This window comes from Notamacropus eugenii, chromosome 1 (genome assembly GCF_028372415.1).
Source record: "Notamacropus eugenii isolate mMacEug1 chromosome 1, mMacEug1.pri_v2, whole genome shotgun sequence".
Lineage (NCBI taxonomy): Eukaryota > Metazoa > Chordata > Mammalia > Diprotodontia > Macropodidae > Notamacropus > Notamacropus eugenii.
The window spans coordinates 205,107,395-205,130,847 of NC_092872.1; the positions used below are offsets into that span (position 1 = coordinate 205,107,395).

The 23,453-nt window shown below is 36.8% G+C and overlaps 1 protein-coding gene across 1 annotated transcript in view; it reads right to left on the reverse strand.

Annotated features, from left to right (window-relative positions):
* Positions 1-23,453, reverse strand: part of CPXM2 (carboxypeptidase X, M14 family member 2) — a 246,015-nt gene that overhangs the window by 30,028 nt on the left and 192,534 nt on the right. Inside the window, exons 8-11 of the mRNA XM_072624882.1 lie at positions 11,689-11,812; positions 9,550-9,746; positions 7,476-7,655; positions 2,312-2,609 (exon numbers count right to left, since the gene is read on the reverse strand). Coding sequence (XP_072480983.1) covers positions 2,312-2,609; positions 7,476-7,655; positions 9,550-9,746; positions 11,689-11,812 — 799 coding nt within the window. The remainder of the gene's footprint in view (positions 1-2,311; positions 2,610-7,475; positions 7,656-9,549; positions 9,747-11,688; positions 11,813-23,453) is intronic.

The window sequence follows — 23,453 nt, forward strand, 5'->3', positions numbered from 1 at the left end:
TACTATGAAGAAGGAGCCTATCAAATGAGAAAGTAATCACATCTAACGATACGTAATATAAATATTTACTAAGACACAATAATATTATTAAAAATTAACAATAACATTGGAATATCATATAAATATAACATAGCCACAGTTCACATTTCTACTGCACCTTCAGGTTTACAAACTATTTTCTCTCAAAATCTAATGAGGTTGGTATGGATATTATCTAATATATCAGTGAAAGCTTTCTGTGCACAGTGAATCCCAGATAAGAGATAATTTTTATCACCAACAGTAAGTAAACAACTATTTTATTCAGGCAGGAAATGGTACTGCCAAATGCTGTTTTTCTTTCCCTGAGAGCAGTTGTAAACTCTATAGCCATATCAAAGCTGAAACTTTAAAATAGTAGGGCAATGAGAAGAATACTCTGGTTTCTGAGTACTCCCTCCTCTGGGAGTAATAAGAGCAATTGTTTGTATCTACAGGGTGTCCCAAAAGTTTTAGTGCAGTTTTAAACTTTGATAGTTGAAATACCCTGACTTTGAGTATACCCTGTATATTACTATAGCTTTCAAATGCACTATATGAACATCTCATTAAATTCTAACAACAACCCTTGCTATTACTATCTCCATTTCATAGATGAGGGGACTAAAGTTCAGAGACAGTGACATGCTTAGGGATGCACAGCATTGTATGAGACAGGATTCAAACCCAAGACTCCCTGATTCCAAGGCTATCTGTCCAGTCACCTTGCCATACTATACCTCAATAAGTAAGTACAGGCACTGAACAGAAACCCTGCTATTACTGTGTTTTTTGCAATCATCACTTGTCTAATTCACCAAAAATTTGGTCATCAATAAAAAGAAAATAATTTACATTTGTAATGTACCAGACTTTCACACTGGCTCACCTGACCCCTAGAGGAGCCCTCAGTCCATCAATAAGTCAGTCAATAAGCATTGATTGTGTCTTCTATGTACCAAACACTGTGCTAAGTTTCCCTCCAAAGAAGATAGTTCAAGTTTTACCATTTACATTTAAAAAAATTGCGGTTGAGTAGTTTAGTGAATAGATTTGGTTAAGGTCACACAGCTAGCACAAGGCAGAGAAATGGCTTGAACCCAGATAGTCTTTTGGCTTCATGTCTTGTGCTTTGCATATTCTGGGTCAAAGTAGCTACATAAACAGGGGACAGTCAATGATATAAGAAAGAGCTGGCCTATGCAAAGGCCCTTAGAGAAATGTAGCATATCTTAACTTGATTTCTTTGCCCCGGGTTGCCGATGCAATTTATGGCAGCCAAAGCTAGCAAACTATCTGTCTCAGGAAAGTGTATGGTTTTTATTTTCAAAATGAGAAAACATTAGGAAGAGGTTTAGGAGAGACAAAGGTAATGCTATTTAGCCTGAATAGGAATGGAAGTACCTTGAGGGCAGGAGTTATTTCATTTTTGTCTTTATATCTCCAGGATCTAGCCCAGTGTTAGGTATATAGTAGGCCCTTAATGAATGCTTGACCCTTGGTTGATTGATAGAGCTAATTCAAAAGTCTGAGACTAAAGAATTTGGAGACACTAAAAATATTAAGTGACAGTGGAAGCATTTTATAATGTGAATGTTAAGACATAAAACTAACACCCATCTCATAGACTCATTTGATTTAATCAGGTTTTTAAATGCATTCAGTTTTGTTTCAGGGAACTGAGGTGTAACTCAGTCAAAGGAACCAATTCTGATTTTTAAATCTAAACCAACTTAGATTTTTTACAAGAAAGAAGCACCATGGAACAGTGTAAATCCGGGTGACACTCAACAAGTCAGTTAAGCTCCTTAAGCCCCTCGTGCAGAGGGGCTTTAATGAGATCACAAGGCCAATCCTACTCCTTAACTCTATGTAGAGAAGAAGGAAATAAGGTAAAGTAAGAGAAGACAGCCACAAAAATGTGATATGCTAAAGATTCTGATGCATGAAAGGATCTAAAGTGAGTTAAATATGACACATCTTGAAACAGTATTTTTAAAAAAGCCTGAAGAATTCCTAAATCTATGCTCTTAAGACCTGAAACCATGTGAAGGAGAGAGAGAGAGAGAGAGAGAGAGAGAGAGAGAGAGAGAGAGAGAGATTGATTTAGGACCACTTCCTGGGATGCATGGTAGAATGGCAACGGATGACAAATGGAAGCCACTTAAGTCTTTGAACAAGAAAAGACTGAACAAAAATGACTAAAAGGGATTTGATACACGAGTGCAAAGCTTCAGGCCCAGCTCAACTGATTATATGATAATTTGGGGCAAAGCTTCTACCAGGTTCTTACTTCCAGCAACAGTATGCCAAGAAGCTCCATTCACAGTCCCATCCTCTTTCTGAAAATCTTCAGTGTGGCACACTCTTCTCCGGGCATCTGTCATGAGCCGGTGGGTTGATGCGTAGGAGTAGGCCAGCCATCGGAATACGTGATCATCAGGGGTAGGTGTCTGCTCCTGGGTCTTCCATAATGATCGGACCATATCATATGGGTATGCCACCACCAATTCTCCTCCCTGTAAATTACCTCCCAGCACAAATGGAATTTTTTCCATCCAGGCTATTATTGCCCTTGTCTCAACGGCCACCTTAATATAAAGAAGAAGAAAGACAACTTGATATCATTACAGTTACTTGTACCACAAAGTCAGTTTAATGTGAATCACAGGATCATATATTTAGAGCTGGATTGGATTTGAGAAGTCACTGAGTCAAGTCTCCTCATCTGAGAGATGAGCAAAATAAGGGAGATAAGGATTACCTGACTAGTAAGTGTATGAAGTACACTTCCTGAGTACAAATCCTGGGCCTTATCCACTGTATCATACTGCCTTAGGGTCAATGGTTGACAGAAAATTATTGCATTTAATCCCATCCTGTTCTGATTAATTTATCCAATTTAGGAGAACAGAATATAAGAACCATACATGCTATTAAACATAACTATGATTGGAGGACCCTTTGAAGAAGGATTCATGAATTCATATAGTCTTCCTATTCCCTCCCCTTCAACACACAGCCCTCACTTGTTCTATTCCAAATTGTCTCTTGTTTCGTCATCTACTCATGTTACATAGCTAGGCAGCTACATGGTACAGGGTTTGGTGCTTGGCCTGGAGTTATGAAGACCTGAGTTAGACTTTAGGAAAGCCACGTAACCTCAGGAAACTGCGTCAGTTTTCTCAACTATAAAATGGGGATAGTAATAGCACCTATCTCCCAAGGTTGTCTTAGCACTCTTCCTGACTCATAGGTTCTTAATAAATGCTTGGTTCCTTCCTCTTTCCTTCACCACTTCCCTGTGCTTTCTTTTGCTACTTAAACCTTAATTTACTGAGAAAACCAAAATCTTCCACTGAGAAATTCCTATTTCCTTATTCCACACCTCAAATCCTTCTATACTGCTTCATAGTCTCTCCTCCCTAGTCATAGTCTTTGAAGAAGAGATTGTATGTTGCCAGAACAAGGTCAACACCTCTACTTCTGCCCCTGATCCCACATCCCTTTCTTCCAGAAGAAACTTCCCTCCTTGATCATTCATTCACCCTCCCTACCTCTCTTTCCCTCTCCTTCCCCTTCCCCTCTTCCTATTTCTTTCTTTCTCTCTTTTTCTCTTTCTCTTCTCTCTTTCTTCCCCTCCTCCTCCCTCTTTCCCCCATTTTCTCCTTATCTATTGTTTCCTTCCCTAATGTCTTTCTCCCAACCTTTAAATTATCTTTTTCTAATTTAACTCTGCCATTTGCTTAAATTTTACATCTCTCCTTATGTTCATAGTCAAATTCCTAGAAAATGCTATTAACACGTTCATTCTCTTACCTCTCCACACCTTGCAAATCTAGCTTTTGATTCTTGAAGTTCACGGAAAGTGTTTTCTTCAAGGTTACTTATTAATGCCAACTCTGATGGCCCTTTCCTCAGTTTTCATTTTATTTGGCCTATCCCTGATGATCTAATATTGTGACATATGCCTCATGGGATACTCCCTCTACTTTCTTGACACTGCTTTGTCCTGGTTCTTCTCTTACCTAGAGACGGCTCCCTTTCAGTCTCCTCTGTTGGTTCCTCATTCATCTCCAAGTCCTTCACTGTAAGTATTCCCTAAAACTCTCTCCTGGTCCTCCTGTTCATTTCTCTTTGATAGCAATTTCATTGACCTCCAGGGATTCAATTATTAGTTCTGAGCAGAGGGCTCCGAAACACAGCCTTGACCTCTATCCTGTATGTCAGTCTTGCATAACCACATTGTCTCTTACCTGGATGTTCCATCAACATCTTAAACTCAGCATGTAGGAAATAGAAATCATTATCCTTTCCCCAAATCCAACCCCTCTTTCGAGCTCCTCCATTTCTATTGAAGGCACCACGAATTTTCTTGTCATCCATGTTTGCCACCCTTAAGTTATCTTTGACTCCCCTTTCCTTTTGCCTCCCGTATCTGATAAGTTTCTGAATCCTGTCTATTCTACCTCCCAAACATGTCTGTCTACCTCTAGCCACACATATGACCACCTCCTTAGTTCATTTCTTTATCACCTTTTACTCAAATGACTAAGTGTGTCCCTGCTTACAACATTTTCCCTTTTCAACCAATCTTCCACACAGCTGTCAGATCAGTCTTCCAAAAGCACAGACCCAACCATTTTGACTCCTCTCCTCAAAATCTTCACTGGCTTGCTATTGACTCCAGAAAAAATGGAAACCCTTTATGACACTGAAACCCATCTCAGTCTGGGCTCAGTCTACTTTTCCAGACTACTGTCTAGAACTCTCCTTCATGAACTTTATCTTTCAGCCACATGAGCCTAATTGTTGCTTCTGAACTTGGCATTCCACCTTCCATCTCCCATCCCTGTGCTTTCTCAAAAGTTGTCCTCCATGCTTTCACTCATTCCTTCATATCCAACTCTCAGAATCTTTAGCTTCCTTTGCTTTAGGGTCATCTAGTAGGGTAAGTCTTTCCTGACCCCATCAGTGCTTTTTTTTCTATCTGTAATACTTTACAACATCATTGGCTCAATAAAAGCATGTCAAATTGAGCTGAAAACTCTCATCTAATCACTCTGTTTTTCCTTTTCAATTATGTTTAACCCATTTATGCTGGCGGAATGTCTCTAGCTTTTGCTACTCAGGAAACTCTGGATATGAATCCCACATCAGATATAAGAATTAAGACTAGATGACCCATACAGTTCCTTCTTCATCTAAATCTACCTTACTTTCCTTTGTTATGATCACAATGCTTGATATTATATTCTCAACAACTCTGGATTCTTCTAGTTCTTCACTTGGTAGATAACATATGCTGTCCTTGTGGTGTTTTAGAAGGATGGAATGGACCTTACCCACCAAAGGCACCAAATGGTGTTTCAGTCACTCACTACCCAACACACTGAGTAAATAGACTTTTACTTGGTTTTCAGAAAAAAAAACATAGGATCAGTCTTTGGGAGAAAAAGGTATTCCTTCCCTCAGTAAACAACAAAACAAAACAAAACAAAAAAATAACCCAAATGAATTTTTAAAAACCCACCAAAAGCAAAGGTGTCAAATACAGAGTTCCTGCCAATAGTTCCAGTCAGATTAAAATGCAATTGAGAAACATTTAACAAAACAAACAAAAATACAATAGGACACAGATAATGTCAATATAAGCTTTCTAAGTCAGATGCCACCCAAAGAGATGCTTATGTATGTTGGTCCTTTTCTATTTCAGTTTGAAATCATATATTTAAAGCATCTTGGAGAGGAGAGAGCTGATAAAAGTTTAACAGGAATTCACTTTTTGGGGTGCATGGGAAGCAGTAAACTCAGGTAAATACTTAGAGATTACTGATTTGCAGTAATCAGAGGAAGAAAAGGCTAGTACATCATTAGCTTATTTCATTTTTTGTCCTTTAATGATTCTTGCAAGTTCTCTGCCAAATCCTGTAATTATCTTTCATTTGGCTCCAAATTTATTCTTCTGCTTTTTATTGTTGTGATATGGAAATGTTTCATGTTTTAAGATCTATCTAGAGAATTTTGAACTTTTTTACACCAAGTCATTAAGACAATAATAAGTAGTAATTAAGTGACACGCTCTAATCTGAGGATTTATGTTTCTTGTTATGAACTCCCATACAATTGTAAGGTGATATATTGAAACCATCTCTCTTTTAAAATCCAAATCAAGACGTAAAAATACTGACAAAAATAAATAAACCCTTAAGATGACATTCTACAATTCATTACTATACAGAGAAAGACATACCAGCTAAAGATTTCATCACTATCCCCTCAGAAACAAAAGCAAAAAAACCCACCCACCCATGGAATGCAGGTTTTTTTGTGTTTCCTGTCATGACGGAATCCCAGTAAGGGGGGATTAGCTCTATAAATCATATTTGTGTCATTCAGCTAGCATTCCTTTCATTCCTAACAATATAACAGCTTATGAAAAGGTAAAGAATTTTCAAAGTAGAAGCTAAATAGAAAAAAAAATCCTGTTCCCTTTCCCATTGTGACTTATAGAAGTGTCATTAAGAAAATTGAGTATATTAGAAATAAATTTTTATGATGTCAAAAACTCAAAGAAGATATTAATAATGTTGACCCATTATATAGTTCAACCAGTTAATCAGCCCTGATACCATGCTTTACTATACAAAGAATATTAGTTTATAATCCATGTTGCAGGAGATAGAAAAGAGGGGAGCATAAATAGTTACCAAAAAAATCACAGTAGTAGGTAAAAATTGACATTTTTAAATGAGTAATTCAGGGCAGGCCTACAGGAGTTTAATGAAAAGAAAGATTAGGGCAAGGAGTTCCAGAAAGGACTTGACCTGAGCTTTTAGGATGGGGAAGAGTCTGATAGATAATAGTGGGAAAGTAATAAGAATTCAGACAATGGAAAAAGCATATGGATGAAATTTACATATTAGGTGAGAATAATTTCTCTTATTAAGTATTCTGTGCCTGTGAAAAAATTAATGATCTAATTCCATATTTGTTTTCTTACAACAGACTACTGGCCATAAGCTGATGGAGTTAATTAAAGTGAAGGCAAATTCTTTCTAGTTATTAAGGAGGTAGGCCCCCAAATCTTTGATTCTAGTAGCACCAGTGACAACAATATGTCAACAATAATAGTTGAAAAAAAGTTACTTTCAAACTTGAGGATTGACATTTCTATTTATGACACATAATGAATATAATATAATTATATAACTAAATTAAAATTAAATATAAGAAATACAATTAAACACTCTTCTCATGTAACACTATGCCAAGAAATTGTTTGTAAATGTATTTCTCATCTAGAGTCACATTTATTCTTTAAAAACAACCTGGAAAAAGGTCTATTCTTTACTATTTAAAATGACTTTTCATTTCACTTGGACCTTTTCTGCCTACAAATCCACGTTGATTTGGGTTATCTGTCATTTTTTTGCTTATGAGTTATTTTGACTTACCGTTGCATTTTCAGATAGAAACCATTCAGGTATTGGAATGTGATGATTGGGGACTTTCCTTGGGAAATTCCGACGGTCCTCAGCTTCCCAAAGCATAGTATTTAAATCTGGAAAATTGTTGTTGATATCAATACCATCATGGGTCCAACGTCCCAGAGACCATCCTCCCAATTCAGAGCCCTGGGAGACAATTTCAGAATATGAACTCATATTTTGTAAGACAAGGTTTCCATTGTGGTAAGATCATACTCATCATGCAAACTCAGATTTGTGCTGTACCTCTGCATTTCCCCATGATGGCATGCTCCACTGGAGAATATTCAGGGACAATAAACAGAAACAACTTTATGGATCTACAGTTGGTAATCATAATCAAATGATTCCACATGGTCACAATTCTAACAAATTGTTGATTGTCCTTCAGAAATTGACTTTTTAACAAAAACTGGGCCCTAATAAGGGAATTAAGGAGAAAAGACTGAATCCCATTTTAATAATTGGTTATTAATATAACAGTAAAATAATAATTTCTCTCACTGACTTCAAGTCCATAGATCTCTCCATTACACTACCTGGCTGCCTATACATGAGCTTCTAGAGGTACCATGGCCAAAATATCACAGTTGAGTCAATCTCTAATGATAAGGCTCTTTAAATTTGAATAATATGATAATAACAATCAGTAGCATAGAATTTTAAGCAAAGCACTTTACATGACTCATTTGTTTGACGACTTCTATGGTCCAGAGCTATCAAACACATAGTGGTCTATGATATGCAATTGGGGAATATTTAACAAAATGCAAAATATATGATAGAGCATAGATAACATTAGTATGTTCCTTTCTAAGTTAATATGCAGCCTACAGGGATCCTTATATGTGCTTTAGTGACCCTGCTTCTGAGTTTCACATCATTGATTCACATAACTGGGGCCATACTTAGGAGGACCTGTCAAAGTCTTCATGCTTTTGATATAGTGAGATGCCTTGATCTCCTCCAGGAGATGAGGTTTTGGAGGAGAATTTTAGTGGAAATCCTTGAGAAAAAAGTCTACCCTCTTCTGACTCAAAAGTAGTCAGTGAAGTACCTAAAAGGAGGGAGCTAGGGAAAATACCAGTATATATATAGTCTTTTCAGTGAGGACATGGTACCTGACTAACCTTGCTTACAGTTATCAAAGGAAAAGGTATCCTTAACCCTAACTCTGAAAATATGAACACTTTTACAAGGTCAGGGATGAGCATACTTTCCTCACAGAATATTAAAGAGATTCCTCTGACACGAAAAGAGGATTTCAAAAGAAGAAAAATCTGGGAGGACACTACATAGGGGGGGTGTGTGTGGGAGGAGTAATGATATGAAAAAACAGAAAAGGAAAAGGCTTGTTGTTTTGGTTAATTGTTTGTTAATATTTCTCAAAAAAACAGGATCCTAAACAAGAATGGCTCGAGAGAGTTAGTAGAGTAGTAGAACATAAAGCTAGAAAGTTAGATTGTAATAAGATTCTAAAGGCCCATGGATGCCAAGACAAGAACTTTGGATTTAATTCTATGAGGAACAGGAAGCCATAGAGAATTTATTTTGTTTTGTTTCTAACAAGGCAGTCATCCCAGTACGAAGTATTTTCAAGATTAATCTAGGAGGGATATTTAAGGTAGATTAATACAATGTACACTAGTGATGCTTTGCCAAAATGCAAATTGCCATTTTAATAGACTTTCTCTGCCTAGCCTTAACAAATATCACAGAAAATCTCCAATAGAAAAGTTGTTTCCATTTATAAACATTAAAAGGAAAGCCTACAAAATCAAAGCTGGCATTTTGACTGATACACATTCACTTTCCTAACTTGACTGTTCTATATATCTTTCTCCCTGGGACACTGGGATTTTTAACTGCTGGGCTGTCCCTCTTGTAAGCTCTTAGGATTCTCCAATGAGGAATTTATATGAGAGGAGGGGGATACATTTAAAAGGGGAAGTTTTTGCATAATGTGGGATATCATTTAACTGTACACTAATTCTTTCAGAAAAGATAAAGCAGAACCATGACAGGACGGAAATGACATTACCACTTCATAAGCTTTCTCATAACCATCTGGATTGGCAGAAGGAAGAAGGTGAATCCGGGTGTCTTCAATGAGTCGGATGATCCGTGGGTTCCCAGCCCTATATTCTTGGCACAGAAACTGCATCAATAAAAGCATGAGTTCTCGTCCAAGCACCTCATTCCCGTGTGCCCCTGCTATATAGCGGAATTCTGGTTCACCTTTACTCAAAGGAATAGAAAGTATAAATACAAATATGGGATGCAAATAGTGAAATACAAGCTTGTACATCATTCCCAATCAAATATATTTAATGAATTGTGGGATAAAAATAATAATAATGAGGAGGTTAATAAATAATAATAGCTGATAGTTATACAGTACTTTAAGTACTTTCCATACATGATGCCATTTTATTATTGCAATAATCTTTTATCACCCCTGCTATTATAGCTGACCTTTATATATGGCTTTAAGGTACAGGGTTTTTTTTTCATACATTAGTAGATGTTGTGAAGGTCAAATAATCCTCCCAACAGTTCTACAGGTAGGTAGTCTAAGTGTTGTGATACCCAGCTTGTAGCTGAAAAAAATAATAAGATTGAGAAGGATAGAGTGGATTGCTCCAGGTTGCACAGCTAATATGTAACAAGGGGCTCAAATCCAATGCCCCTTCCACTGAACCAAGGTGCCTGGACTGGGAGCAAAGAGACCTTGAATTCTAGTCCTGACATTACAAGAAGTCTCCTAGGTGATCCTAGGCAAATAACTGATGCTCTGGAATCCAGATTCCTAGTTTATAAATAACATTCACTATGTGTAGCCTTGGTGAAACCAGTATTTGGTGGGGAGGGATGCTATTCCATTAAAGGATAGCAGTTAGGAGTATAACTTGAACCTAAAAATATTTCTCATAGACTGACAATATTTAGGAAGGGCAAACAGGTATAATTCTCGACCAGCACCCTTTCTGTGAGGAAATCAGAAGGGTCAGCCTCTAAGGCCAAGTCCCTGTCTTGCCTCCTAACAGGAATCAAAGCCTCCCTTGGAGAAGGATGAGTGCCAGAAACTAGAGGTAGTTACTGATTCCTCCCTGTGAGTCACATCTGTACAGATCCATGTGGATATACATAACATACACGGCAACACATAGAATAGTATCTATAAGCTGATGAGGAAGTGGAGATGAAGGCTTGCCCAAAGTTGCAAAGCTAGATGGCGGCAGACTGGAGTTTGAACCCAAGGTTCTGACTTCAAATCCAGAGTTTTTTTCATTATCCCAGGCAGTGAGTTAGCACAGTAAATAAAAGTACTGGAGCTGGAGTCAGGATGACTCCAGTTCAAACTCTGCCTCAGACACTTACCAGCTGTGAGACCCTGGGAAAGGCACTGACTCGATTCTCTCACTTGCAAAATGAGTTTAAGGACTATGGGGTGTTTTTTGCTCAGGAGAATGTTTGCTCAAAAGCAGTGGTTTTGCCAAAGAGTCAGCCAATAAGACTGAAAATACCCCTGCTCTAGAATACAGTGTTTAGCGAGTTGCCAAAAAATTAATCACCAAGTAGCCAAACCTGTGATGATCCTCTATGATCTCAGCTGGGTTGGTCCTCCATTGAGACTTATAATCTCTATCTTTAAGCCTTTCTAACCGGGCAGGTCCTGCTGGATCTTTTTCTCTATCTATCTGTGAATTTATATCTAAGTTTACCAAATCAATAACTGTTGTTGTTTATACTTCATTTTCTAAAAGGACCAATAACATCATGGGGTGATGTTTTGACTCATGCATGAACTGGATTTAAATGAGGCAGAGTTGCCTCAGTCTCTCTTTCAGAGTCATTGAAGTCCAGTGGCAAGACAAAAGCCAGGATGGCTGGTAATGGCCCAGGATGCAGTGGAGGACCTTGGCCTCTTTGATATCTGACTAAGCTTTAAGTGCTTTAGAGCACCTGTTTCAGCTGCCTGCATGGCTATTGGAACAAACTGTTTTCACTTTTGTGAAAAACATTCATGACAATAATAAAGACATATTGTAAACTTATTCATGGTCTAAATTTTTTTTTACAACTGGCTGGCAACTGTTTAAAGTCACAAAATTCTTCCTTCATCTAAGGTGGTATCTATGAAAGCTACATATATTTCATAAAGCCATATATTTCTAACCAACTTCGTGCTCTCCTGGGTTGTCAGAGATTTCCACAGCATATAACTTCAGCCCTTGGTAGCTTTTGCCAATATTGTAAATCCTTGTGATATTTGGGCACATTTCATTCACAATTTTCATCAACTGAAAGAGAAAACAAAGAAACAAAAGAAAAAATTTCTACACCCCTTTCATTCAAGATGGAATTTTCAAAGTGTAGCCACTGAGTTAGCAATAAGAAGCAAGGAGACTCATTTTGTTTACAGCATCACAGTATTTCTGGGTTGGACAGTTGACTCTAATCAAAAGACAAATCCCCCAGACAACATAATCCCAAAGTGAGTATCTAGCATTTGTCTGAAGACCTTTAGTAAAAGGAAAGCCACTACCTTCTGTGGTAGCTCATTTGGCTATTGCATAGCTTCAATTGTTAGAAAGTCTTTTCCTACATCAAGCTTAAACTTGCCCTTTTGAATTGTCCCATCCATTATTCCTAATTCTGCTATCTTGAGACAAGAAGAAATCTGACTGCTCTTCAATATAGTATGCCATCATATAATGGATGACATCGCTCATGTTTCCTAGAAATCTCTTCTTATCCAAGCTAAACACAGGATCATAGATTTAGAACTGGAAGGAAACTTGGAGATTAGCTAATACTAACTTCTCACTTAATAGATGAAAATGATTAAGTGACTTGTCTAAGGTATGACTCCTTCCACCAGTTCTCATATGTCATTAACTAGAAGGCCTCCGCCATCCTGGTTGCCTTATTCTGTATGCTCTTTACCTTATCAATATCTTTCCAATGATGAATGCACAATATACCAGATGTTTGACTAGGATTGGGCATAGAGAGCTTCTCACCTCCATATTCCTGGATGCCATGGCTCTCTTACTGTAGCCCAAAATTACAGTGGCTTTCATGCTAGGATGTATGTGTGTGTTTGTGTACATGTACATACATATACACATATACATACAAACATACATAGACATACATAGACATATATACACATATATACATACCTACCCACACATACACAAAGACCATCACTGATAATTATATTATTTGATCTGCTTTCTTAGGAAAGTAATGGTCACTTTGGCAAATGCAGCTGAAGTTGCTCTAGTTAAGAAGGAAGAACAAAATCCTTCTCACATGGAATTTCTTGTTTCTTATCACAAAACAAATGGAAGGTACTAGGAACAAAATCTAAGAATCACAGTCAGAGCCAGAAGGAACCTTACAAGTCATCTGGCCCAACACCGTTTTTATGTTATTAACAATATACTATTTCATTATACTTATGGTTTCCCTATCTTACCCAGCCTGGAAGTACAGGAGCTATTCACAGGACCAGTTCCACTATAGATGGGCATGGGAGCTTTAACCTACACCTATTCTGCACTGGGCTAGTACATCTCTCCTTAGAAAACCAGATGGCTGGCTCATGGCTCCAAGTGGTCACTCTATTGACATCAGACTTGGGGCAGACACTTGATCAATCTGATTAGCCCACTGTAGCTCTGAATACCAGAACATAAGAGATCCATCAGCCTCAGCCTCCCCATAGCCAGGATGACAGGTCACTATGGCCAACACACTAATTTTAAGGAAAAAGAGACCAAAGTCCAAAGAGGAGCAGTGACTTGCCCAAGATGGTACAGAAAGTTAATGGTAGAGCTGCCGTTGTAATCTGAAAATTAAATGGAAATTAAAATTGGGCAAAAAATGTTTTGTTGACCAAGTAGCTGATGCCACAGAGAGGGGAGAAGGGGAAGGGAATTACTTGAGATTCACTGTATTACAACCTATTCTTTCCCTGAAAAAAATGATTTATTGTAAAAGACAAAGCTTCTTCTATTTTATACTTGCTTTAAGAAATATATTCAATCTGTTTATTATATCTGAATCAAAAACTTCAAAGTGGAGAGATTTAAAAAGATGCTCTGGGGTCAAACATCTGTCCAAGAAAGCAAATGAGGATTGAAAATAAAAGTATTTATTAAATATTAAAAAACATTATTTTCCCCTCAAGATTCCCTTTCTGATTCTTAAAGGCCTTTGTATTACTTGATCTGCTTTTTTTCAAAATTAGATTACAATTCAAAAGTATTACTCGTACAATCTCATATGAATATGAAAAGCTTTAAAGGTTAATATGCTAACTTTAAGAGCCTGCTGAAGCCTGTAGATAATTAATTTTGAAAGCAGTGAGAAGAAAAAAACTTGTTCCCTTTTACTTCATTATTTTAGCTCTGGGGTAAAGGTTTCCAGAATGAGAATAAGATAATGCTTTGGGGTTGTGAGGTGCCAACTAAGGCAATAAGATGCAAAAGAAAGAGAATAGACTTGCAGCCTAAGGAATCTTGCCTTCAAATTTGTCCTATGTGACCTTGGGCAAGTTTCCACCAGAGGTAAGGGCTGTGTGTGCACAAAGGTCAAATTGCCATCTCTCCTTGAAAAGACAATCCATTCTTAACTGTTATACAACTCTTTAATTATAAGAGGAAAGAAATATTCCTTGAAAGAAGTTCTCCAAAGAGGGGGAAAAAGATGAAATAAAATCAGAAGTCTTCCAGCTATACACCAGTCAACTTGACTGATTCCTCACAAAATTTGGAGCATATGATTAAAGGAACTGTTTATAAGAAAGGTAAGGGAGGATTGATCACTAAGAGCCAGTATAGCTTTGTTAAGCACAAGTGATGCTTGTTTAATTTTATTTCCTTTTTGACAGGATAACTTGACTAAGATATTGTTTTTGGCATCTTATAACGTGATCATAGCAAAGCACTTTGACAAAGTCTCTGACAATATCCTTGAGAATAAGTGGGAGAGACAAGTGCCAGATGAAAGTAGAGTTGGATGAATTAGGAACTGGTTAAATAACTTGATCCAAAGATAGTCAATGTCAACTTGAGGTCTGTCAGTCAACAAGCATTTATTAAATGCCTACTATGTACCAAGCACTGGGGATACAAAGAAAGATAGAAGAATAAAACAACTTCTGCTCTCAAGAAGTTCTTAGTCTAATGGGAGTGACAATATGCAAGCAACTATTTTAAAAAGTTATGATAAATCAAGGATTGGTTGTTATCCTTCATCTTTGAAGAAGACCAAGATGACATCACCATTGTAAAGTGAAGTTTCATTGTGTCCAGCTGTAGCTGATCAGACCAATACGAGCTCTGAATACTCTATCACAGGTTGGGCACAGACAGTCCATGTAAATATTTGAGGTGGATATCCCAAATCTGCACATCGTGCAATTACTTTGTGCTGTCTCAACTCTGCTTTGCTCATAGAGCACAGTATTTTTTCTTACATGGGCACGCCATGATGAGAGGTCCTGTGCCAGTGTCTCCCATATCGCGCAGTCAAATCCAAAGTTTTTGAGCGAGAACTTGAGTGTCCTTGTATCATTTCTTCTGGCCACCATGTGATTGCCTGCTCCATGCAAGTTCTCCATAAAATAGCCTTTTTGGTGAGCATACATTTGGCATTAGAATAATGTGACCAGCCCATCAGAGTTGCATTCTCCGAAACATAGTTTGAATACTTGGCAGTTCAGCTTGAGCAAGAACTTCAGTGTCTGGTACCTTATCCTGCCAGGTGATCCTCAGAATCTTCCTAAGACAGTTCAAATGGAAATGATTCAGTTTCCTGGCATGACGCTGGTAGACTGTCCATGTTTCACAAGCATATAACAATGAGGTGAGCACAACAGCTCTGTAGACCTTCAATTTGGTAGTCAGTCTAATACCTCTTCTCTCCCAAACTTTTCTTCAGCACCTCCCAAACACTGGGTTAGATCTGGCAATGCTTGCATCAACTTCATTGTCAATGTGTACACTACCAAGGTAAATGAACTTATCCACAGCACTCAAAACTTCTTCATTTGTTGTAACCAATGGTTCTATGTATGGATGGTATGGTGGTAGCTGATGGAGCACCTGTGGTTTGGTGTTTTTTTTGGTGTTAATTATTAGACCAAAATTAGCACAAGCAATAGAGAATTGTTTTGTTGCATCTTAGCTTTAGAGGCTGCATTGAGTGCACAATCATCTGCAAATAGAAAATCATGCACCAACACTTCCTCCACTTTGGAAGATGGTCATATACCTGAGAGGCAGTGTGGCTTCAGAAAGGGTTGGGGAACAGTCAATATGGGGTTTGCTGCTCGACAACTCCAGGAGAAATGCCAGGAGCAGAACAGAGGTCTGTATGTAACATTTGTAGATCTGATCAAGGACTTTGACACTGTTAGTCATGAGGGCTTATGGAAAATTATGTCAAAATTAGGTTGCCCTGGAAGTTCATCAATATTGTACGTCAATTTCATGATGGCATGTTTGCCTGGGTCCTGGATAATGGACAAAGCTCTCATGCCTTCCTAGTCATCAATGGAGTGAAACAGGGCTATATGCTTCCTTCCATGCTTTTCACATGATGTTTTCAGCCATGTTGACAAATGTTTTCAGTGAGGATGAACACAGCATCAAGGTCAACTACCATACTGATGATTAAGTTCTTCAATTTGAAAAGGCTACAAGCCAAATCAAGGACAGTCTTGAGGGGAAGGCACTAAGATTAAGTGGGACTGGGAAAGACTTTTTACAAGAAAATAAGTACCCCAAAGATCTGAACTTGGCTCTAGGCAGTTTGTCATTTTACTAATAAATTGGATAAAGGCATAGAGGGCATATTTTTTAAAATTTGTCATTGATATAAAGCTAGAATGGAAAGCAAACATACTGGCAAAATGGGAATCCAAAAATATCTCACCAGGAACAACTTGGCAAATCTTATAAATTTAATTTTGATGGGAATAAATTTAAAGTTCTATTATTGGATTAAAAAAAAAGAATTGCAAAAGAATAGGACAGAAAAAGAATAGCTCCTGTAAGGGTTAGTGGTAGGGAACCTGAGGATTTTATTGTACTACAAGCTCAAAATGAGTCAGTAGTATGACCCAGCAACCAAGAAAAGCCTAAAACATCTTGTAATGTGTTAAGAGAAGTATGGATCTGAAGCAAGAGATATCACAGTACCATTGAACTTCTGCTCTAGATAGATCACTCCTGTAGTAAAGTATGAGATACAAAACAGCTCCAGGACAATCAGAAGAAGGAGATCAAAATGGCTTCTTTTGAAGATCCAGCTTCCCTCACCTACTGGCAGTTCCTTGAACACATTTTGAATATATTTTAATATTATCTCCTGTTGTTCAGCTGGAATTGTTGGGATGCTCTATCCTCTCACCATCACCTTTGACTTTCCTTGTCTTCTTTGACTTCCTTCAAGACTCAGTTCAAACTCCCATTCTGCAGGAAGCTTTTCCTGGTGCCTCCCCCAATCCCGAACAGTTGCCAATTACTTTCCATCTATTATGTGTGTGCATTAAGAAAAAATACATGGCTATTTCTATTTTGTCTTTCCCACTTAAATATGTGCTCCTTGAGGTCAGGTACTAACTTTCAACTTTCTTTGTATTTCTAGTGCTAGATGTTGTGCTTAAAATTTTCTGACTGACTGACTTGTGAAGGTACTGGAGACCATGCCATGTGTTGACTGGCTGCAGAAGCTGAGAATCTTTAATCCTGAGAGGATATTTGGAGACTTGTCAAGTAGAAGATTAATTGGACTTGTCCTACAGAGTTAGAGATCTGAGGTGCTGTAAAGGGGAAAAAAAATCTAACAATTAGAGCTGTTCAAAATTGCTACCAGTTGGCATGGAAGGAAGGAAGATCCTACTCATAGGAGGTCTTATACTAGAGACTGGATGACCATTTGCTCAAGATGTTTCTAATGGGATTAGTTGGTCTAGATGGCATCTGAATTCCTTTCCAACTTTGAGATTCTGGTTTTGAGTAAGGTTTCATAACCTCCCTGGACTTCAGTCTCTACATCTATAAAATTAACTTGGACTAAATAACTTCTTATGATTTAGACATACAAAGATCTGTGATTCAAATACAGATCATCCCTGTCTTCTTTTCTCTTTTTTTGATATATCATAGCATTACTTCATTCACTCCAGGTTGTTTTAGTTAATACTTATTGGACCAATAACATTCACATAAATCTGTTTGCTTGCCTTTACAGTTACTGCTCTGGTAACATTTTTATGGTTTTCCAATGAAATCTCAAGTACTTTGAGAGGTATCAACTACATGATCATTTGTAAAGACTAGGTCCTTTGAGATAGCTCAAAAGAGAGTGGAATAATTTTGATTGTTACAAAATTTATTAAGATAAAAAAGGAAGAAGTTCATTTATTGAGGTAGATGTGCTATTCAAATCATTGCTCAAAAAAATTCCTTAAAGTCCTAAGGCAACACTGTTGTTATTTAGAAGTGGGTTAATATTTGTTAGGGTCAGTCATCAAACATTCAGGTGTCATTGTAAGCATTGTGCTAAGTAGTGGGCATACAAAAAAATGGAGATGTTGACAGAGAAAGATGTATATATGTGTATAAGTGTATGTGTATATATGTATGTATGTGTACCTGTTGTTCAATCTTTGTGTCTGACTCTTCCAGACCCCAGTGGACCATAGCACACCAGGCCCTTCTATCCTTGTCTACTTCTCAAAGTCTGTCCAAGTTCATGTTCATTGCTTCCAAGACACTATCTATCCATGTCATTCTATGCCATTCCCTTTCCCAACATCAAGGTCTACATACACATACAGTGTGTATATATTTAAGTCAAAACTCTTTACATGAGTACTATGTTTTTTATATAATGTTTTCACTTTTTTGTGGATTGGCACAGCCAAAGAATTCATTATCTGATGGCCAACCATCTGGTGATGAGCACTTACAAACTAAGGCTTTTTCTCTGTGAATATGTATAATCCATTGCCTAACTAATGTTCAAAGCCTTTCTGGATGAGTGGAATAAAGATAGGTGATAGCTCAAATTATATTCTTCTATCTATACAGACTGATACATACACACACATATATATATATACATATGTATATATATATATGTAACTGTACATATTTGTGTATATACATATATGCCAGTGAATTATTACATTACAATTATAGGATTGTATAACTAAAAATGGTATCCTGCAGTTACAACTTTTATGAAACCAGTGTCACCTCTATGCCATGTGAAGGCATACTAGTATTACTTGGATAACATAGATACATGTGTAGAATAATAAATTATGCATCAGCAAAAAAAAAGAGTAATATAAACTTGTCAGATATAGTAATATCAATCCAGGAAGATGTCTTTATATCTATGATCTCATACATGGTACAGCCATCCCACAAAAATATTTAGGAGTTATTATTCACATTCCTGAATTTAGTGAAGTATGAGACCTTGCCACTTGTAGTTGGCCAACGACCACGATTAATTAGAATAAATCTTCCAGTCAAATCAGTTCTTCAAAGTATAAATACCTCATAAAATTCCCATACAAATACATGATCTAAGAATTGGATCTGTAGAGTTTTCAGAAAACCCAACACCTATATTAGCTTGGCTCAACTCTAACCTCGTCACTTCTGTTTCCGAATGGGCTTTAGTTCAAATAGCTAAAGCTGAATGTCTTGGAACAGAGGCATGCTTAATGCATAGTAAGCTCCTTGATCTGTTTAAGAAAGTTGGGTGATGTTCTTCATATATGAAAAAGGATAATTAAAAAGATAATGAAAATATAAATGTATATTATATATTACATATATAAATAAAAAGATAATAAAAATTAAAAAATTTTTAAAAGACTCATGGGTCACTAAGTTTTTCTCCCACTCAGATGAGGAGCTACAGATTTGTATGGTCTTCAGCAAACTGTTCCAATTTGTTGGGTTTCAGTGCTCTAATTACAGAGTTAAGGGACTATCCTCTAAAGTCCTTTCCAATTCTATAATTATATAATGCATTTAGCATCCCTCATCCTTCCTAACAATCAGTAGTACAAGGTCACCAAGAAGAAGTGAAAGATGAGGTATATGGCAAGGAAACAGTGATATTAACTGGGTTCCACTCATTCAAAACTTTGGTATTAGTTTCATTAGCACCATCCTACAATCAACTGAGATAAGCATGTATAAAGGAATAGCAATATACATAGTAAAGTAAAATATAGGAGTTTAAAAAATATTATTGAGGTATTGAAGACTTGGGGTTTAACTTGGGGTTGGATCACTTTTTATAGCTTTTTAGATTCTTGACTGGTTACAGTTTGTGTCTAGTGCATGATCAAATGTAGTAAGGCATTGTTGTTCTTATGAACTAGGATAGTTTTTATTTATTAAACAAAGAAATATGCCACAATCAGAAGTCAACTGGGATCAATTAAGTTAAAGGAAGCACATGCTGGCAAGAGAGGCATTTAATAGATGATAGAGAAATAACTTAATGATTCTTTTAAAATAATCTTTAAGTTGTCTGCATGTTAAGGAGCAGCCTGCATAGAAAAATGGACATTGAACTGAGAATGATAGCTCTGGATAATATTAAATTAATCTGGGAACCTATTCAAAGCTATATTATATATCTCTTATTGACTGAAAATCTGTGGTGTAATATAGGCTAACATAAAAGTAATTTAGAAAAGTTATCTTAGAAACTGACCTAGGTAATGGAAATAATGAAAACTACTAAAAGTATCAAATATTCCTGTCACAGTTCAACATGCTTAAGAGAACATAATTATGGAAAGTTCAGTCACATTCATGATCCAGTTCCAGAGGAAAGGAGATAAAATAGCGATAACAACAACTGAAAATATGACTCCTGTTAGAAAAAAGAAAAATGGAAGCTGAGACAGTATTTTTATAAAGCATTGTTTTTAACATAACAAGTCCTTAATTAATATTATCCTTTGGACAAACATATTCCTATATTTTATCTGATTTAAATTGTGAGGTTTTTCTTTTCCTTTCATCATTCTGTATGGCTCTGGGAAAATCATTTAACCTCTAAGCATCTAACGCAACTTTCTGGAATTTATAAGTCATGGTGTGGTAGGCAGCTTGCACTGGTAGAAGGATTTCCCCATGCTGATACTTTAATAGATTCTTCACATACCTGTGAATATATAAATATATGCTTATGTCTATGGATACGTTTATATGCTTAGGTGTGTATATATGTACTATTATATATATATATATATATATATATATATATATATATATATATATATATATATATATATATAAAATCTTCACATATTTGGTGAGTTAATTTATCTAAAGAAATACATGCCTCTGAATATGCCATGAACTACAATTTCAAGCCTTCAATTCAGACAAAGAAAATGTTGCATTCACATTTAAGATTTCAGTTACTTAGAAAGGTCTTGGAATATTGGCATGAGTCACATTAGAAGTATCTCTTTATATGAGTCACTCCACACAAAATAAATTTCCCCTCAATATTAGACTACCACAATATTTCTGTGGAAACCACATTTTATTCCCAAGCAACAAACTTTTTACTAGTACCTCTCCTACTTTTGTGCTGGGAGGCCATTTCTATCACAGGAAGATGAGAAAAGAAGCATTTCTTAAAGTTCCTCTTTTCTGGCAATGCCACATGATCAAGGATGCCTCCATTGTCCATCTCTGTAAGGGTAAAGGTAATACATTGTCCTGCAACAATCATAGGGGGATCTCTCTTAGTCATTGTTGGCAAAATTCTTGCTAGAGTCCTCCTTAATAGCCTGATCCTTCATCTGTAAAATAGGCATATACCTGAGAGCCAGTGTGATTTCAGAAAGGGCCAAGGAACAGTCAATATGGTGTTTGCTTCCCAACAACTCCAGGAGAAATCCCAGGAGCAGAACAGAGGTCTGTACATAACATTTGTAGATCTGACCAAGGCCTCTGACACTGTTAGTTATGAGGGCTCATGGAAATATATGTCACATGATCTAGACACAATGTGAAACACCTGAAAGTCTGGCTCCAGCTAGCTACAGATTCTATAAATGCACAGCCCAGAGTAATGTTAGCTTCAGTAAGGTGAATATAAGCACTAATTGATTTTAATTCATTAGTAAATATATTATTGATTAATGGGAGAGGCTAAGATAATTTGTCCATAGAGTACGGGAAAACTTAGAAAGATGTGGAGCTCTTTACTGTGATTTTAGAAGTTTTTGAGAGATTTTGTCCTGAGTTTTTATTGATCTGTGATTATAATGAAATGCAAAATATGTTTAAGAAATGATGAATTAGATGTAAAGATAAGCTGGAAACTACAGACATCAGATTCAATGAAAGAAAGATAGAAGCTGAGATATTTAGTTCATAGGAGAGAATATCTAAGAAAGGAGTGAGTAGGAGTGACCTCAGATATCTATTCTTGTGTTTGCCCTTTGTTTTCCAAAAGAACCATGACATCAGGGAAATGATGACATACTTGCAGTTAACTTTGTTTTGAGTGAGGGAGGGCTAAGCAAGGTCACCAGCCTCACTTTCTCCTCCTGAGCCATCTGGATTCAGTGACCAGATATTCATCAGAATGAATGCAGATGGCCCAGGATGCAATGGGAGAACCTTGCCCTTTTAGGCTTAGGTCTCTTCAGGTACTCACTTCAAATGAGGTAACTCCCATTCAGTGAACTCTTCTCTTTAAGAAGTGAGTCAAGGGATGATCTGTTTAATTAGAAAAAAAAATAATCAAGCTGTTTGAAAGACAAACAGTTAGCAATGATATTCATTCAAAGCCAGGAGGGCCCAAAATACAACCATTAAGTGGAGGTTGGGCAGGGACCTATTGTGGTCCAATCTGTGAGCTTCAGAGTGAATTGGGTTAAGGGTTTTGAGAAGGAAAGGGAGAGAGAGAGAAAGAGAGAGAGAGAGAGAGAGAGAGAGAGAGAGAGAGAGAGAGAGAGAGAGGAAAATTCTACACAAATGCCTTAGGTCAATAAGCAAGGGAAACTAGGGGTTCCAATGGAAGGGGGCAAATCTAATCTCATCTTTATCATTAAGACTTGGAGGGAAAAAAACCCATAAGTTGAAAATGGCTCTGGAAGCATATAATAAATCAAAAGAAACTGTATAGTTAAAAGAGGAGGAGAAGTAAGGTAACATTCTATATTAAGGTGTGTGTGTGTGTGTGTGTGTGTGTGTGTGTACCCAGAAAATCTAAGTATAATCCTGAATAAAAAATAATTCAGTTCATTTCATGAACTGAAAGACTTTCAGCTATTTGTAAGAAAACGATCAAAACTCAATGAAAAATTTAAACATAAAAGATCCAGAAGAAACATAAAGAAATCATAACAGACTAATTATAAGACATTGATTTAGATCAAATGGTTTGCTTATGATACATGAAAATATTATTATTAGTAATAGTATTCTTAAAATTCTTACCATTACTAAGGTAGTTTGAAAGAGGTTGGGGCTGAGTCGTGAATGATGTGGTGATTCTAAAAAACTAAATAGGGTAGGAAAAGGTTAAAGGGAGAAAACTCATGAAAACAATGTGAAAGGAATAACTAATATAGAGAAAGCATATTGGAATTTAACTCTCATATGGGATAAAAAGGAAACAACACATACATCTGAAGAGGTTTAGAAGTCTTCTGAACTTCTAGAGAGGTGTGAAAACTGGAGGTGAGGGACTTTTAGAAGGTTACGTAGATGAAGATTAGAAGAGTGGGGTGAAGAGATGGGAGAGAGTTAGAGGGATAGCTAAAATATGGAATAAGAGGGTAAGGGGAGAAAAATAGTGTAACAGGGATGGGGTGAAAAGAGATGTTGAGAAGGAAAATAGTAAAAGTAATATGAGGGATAT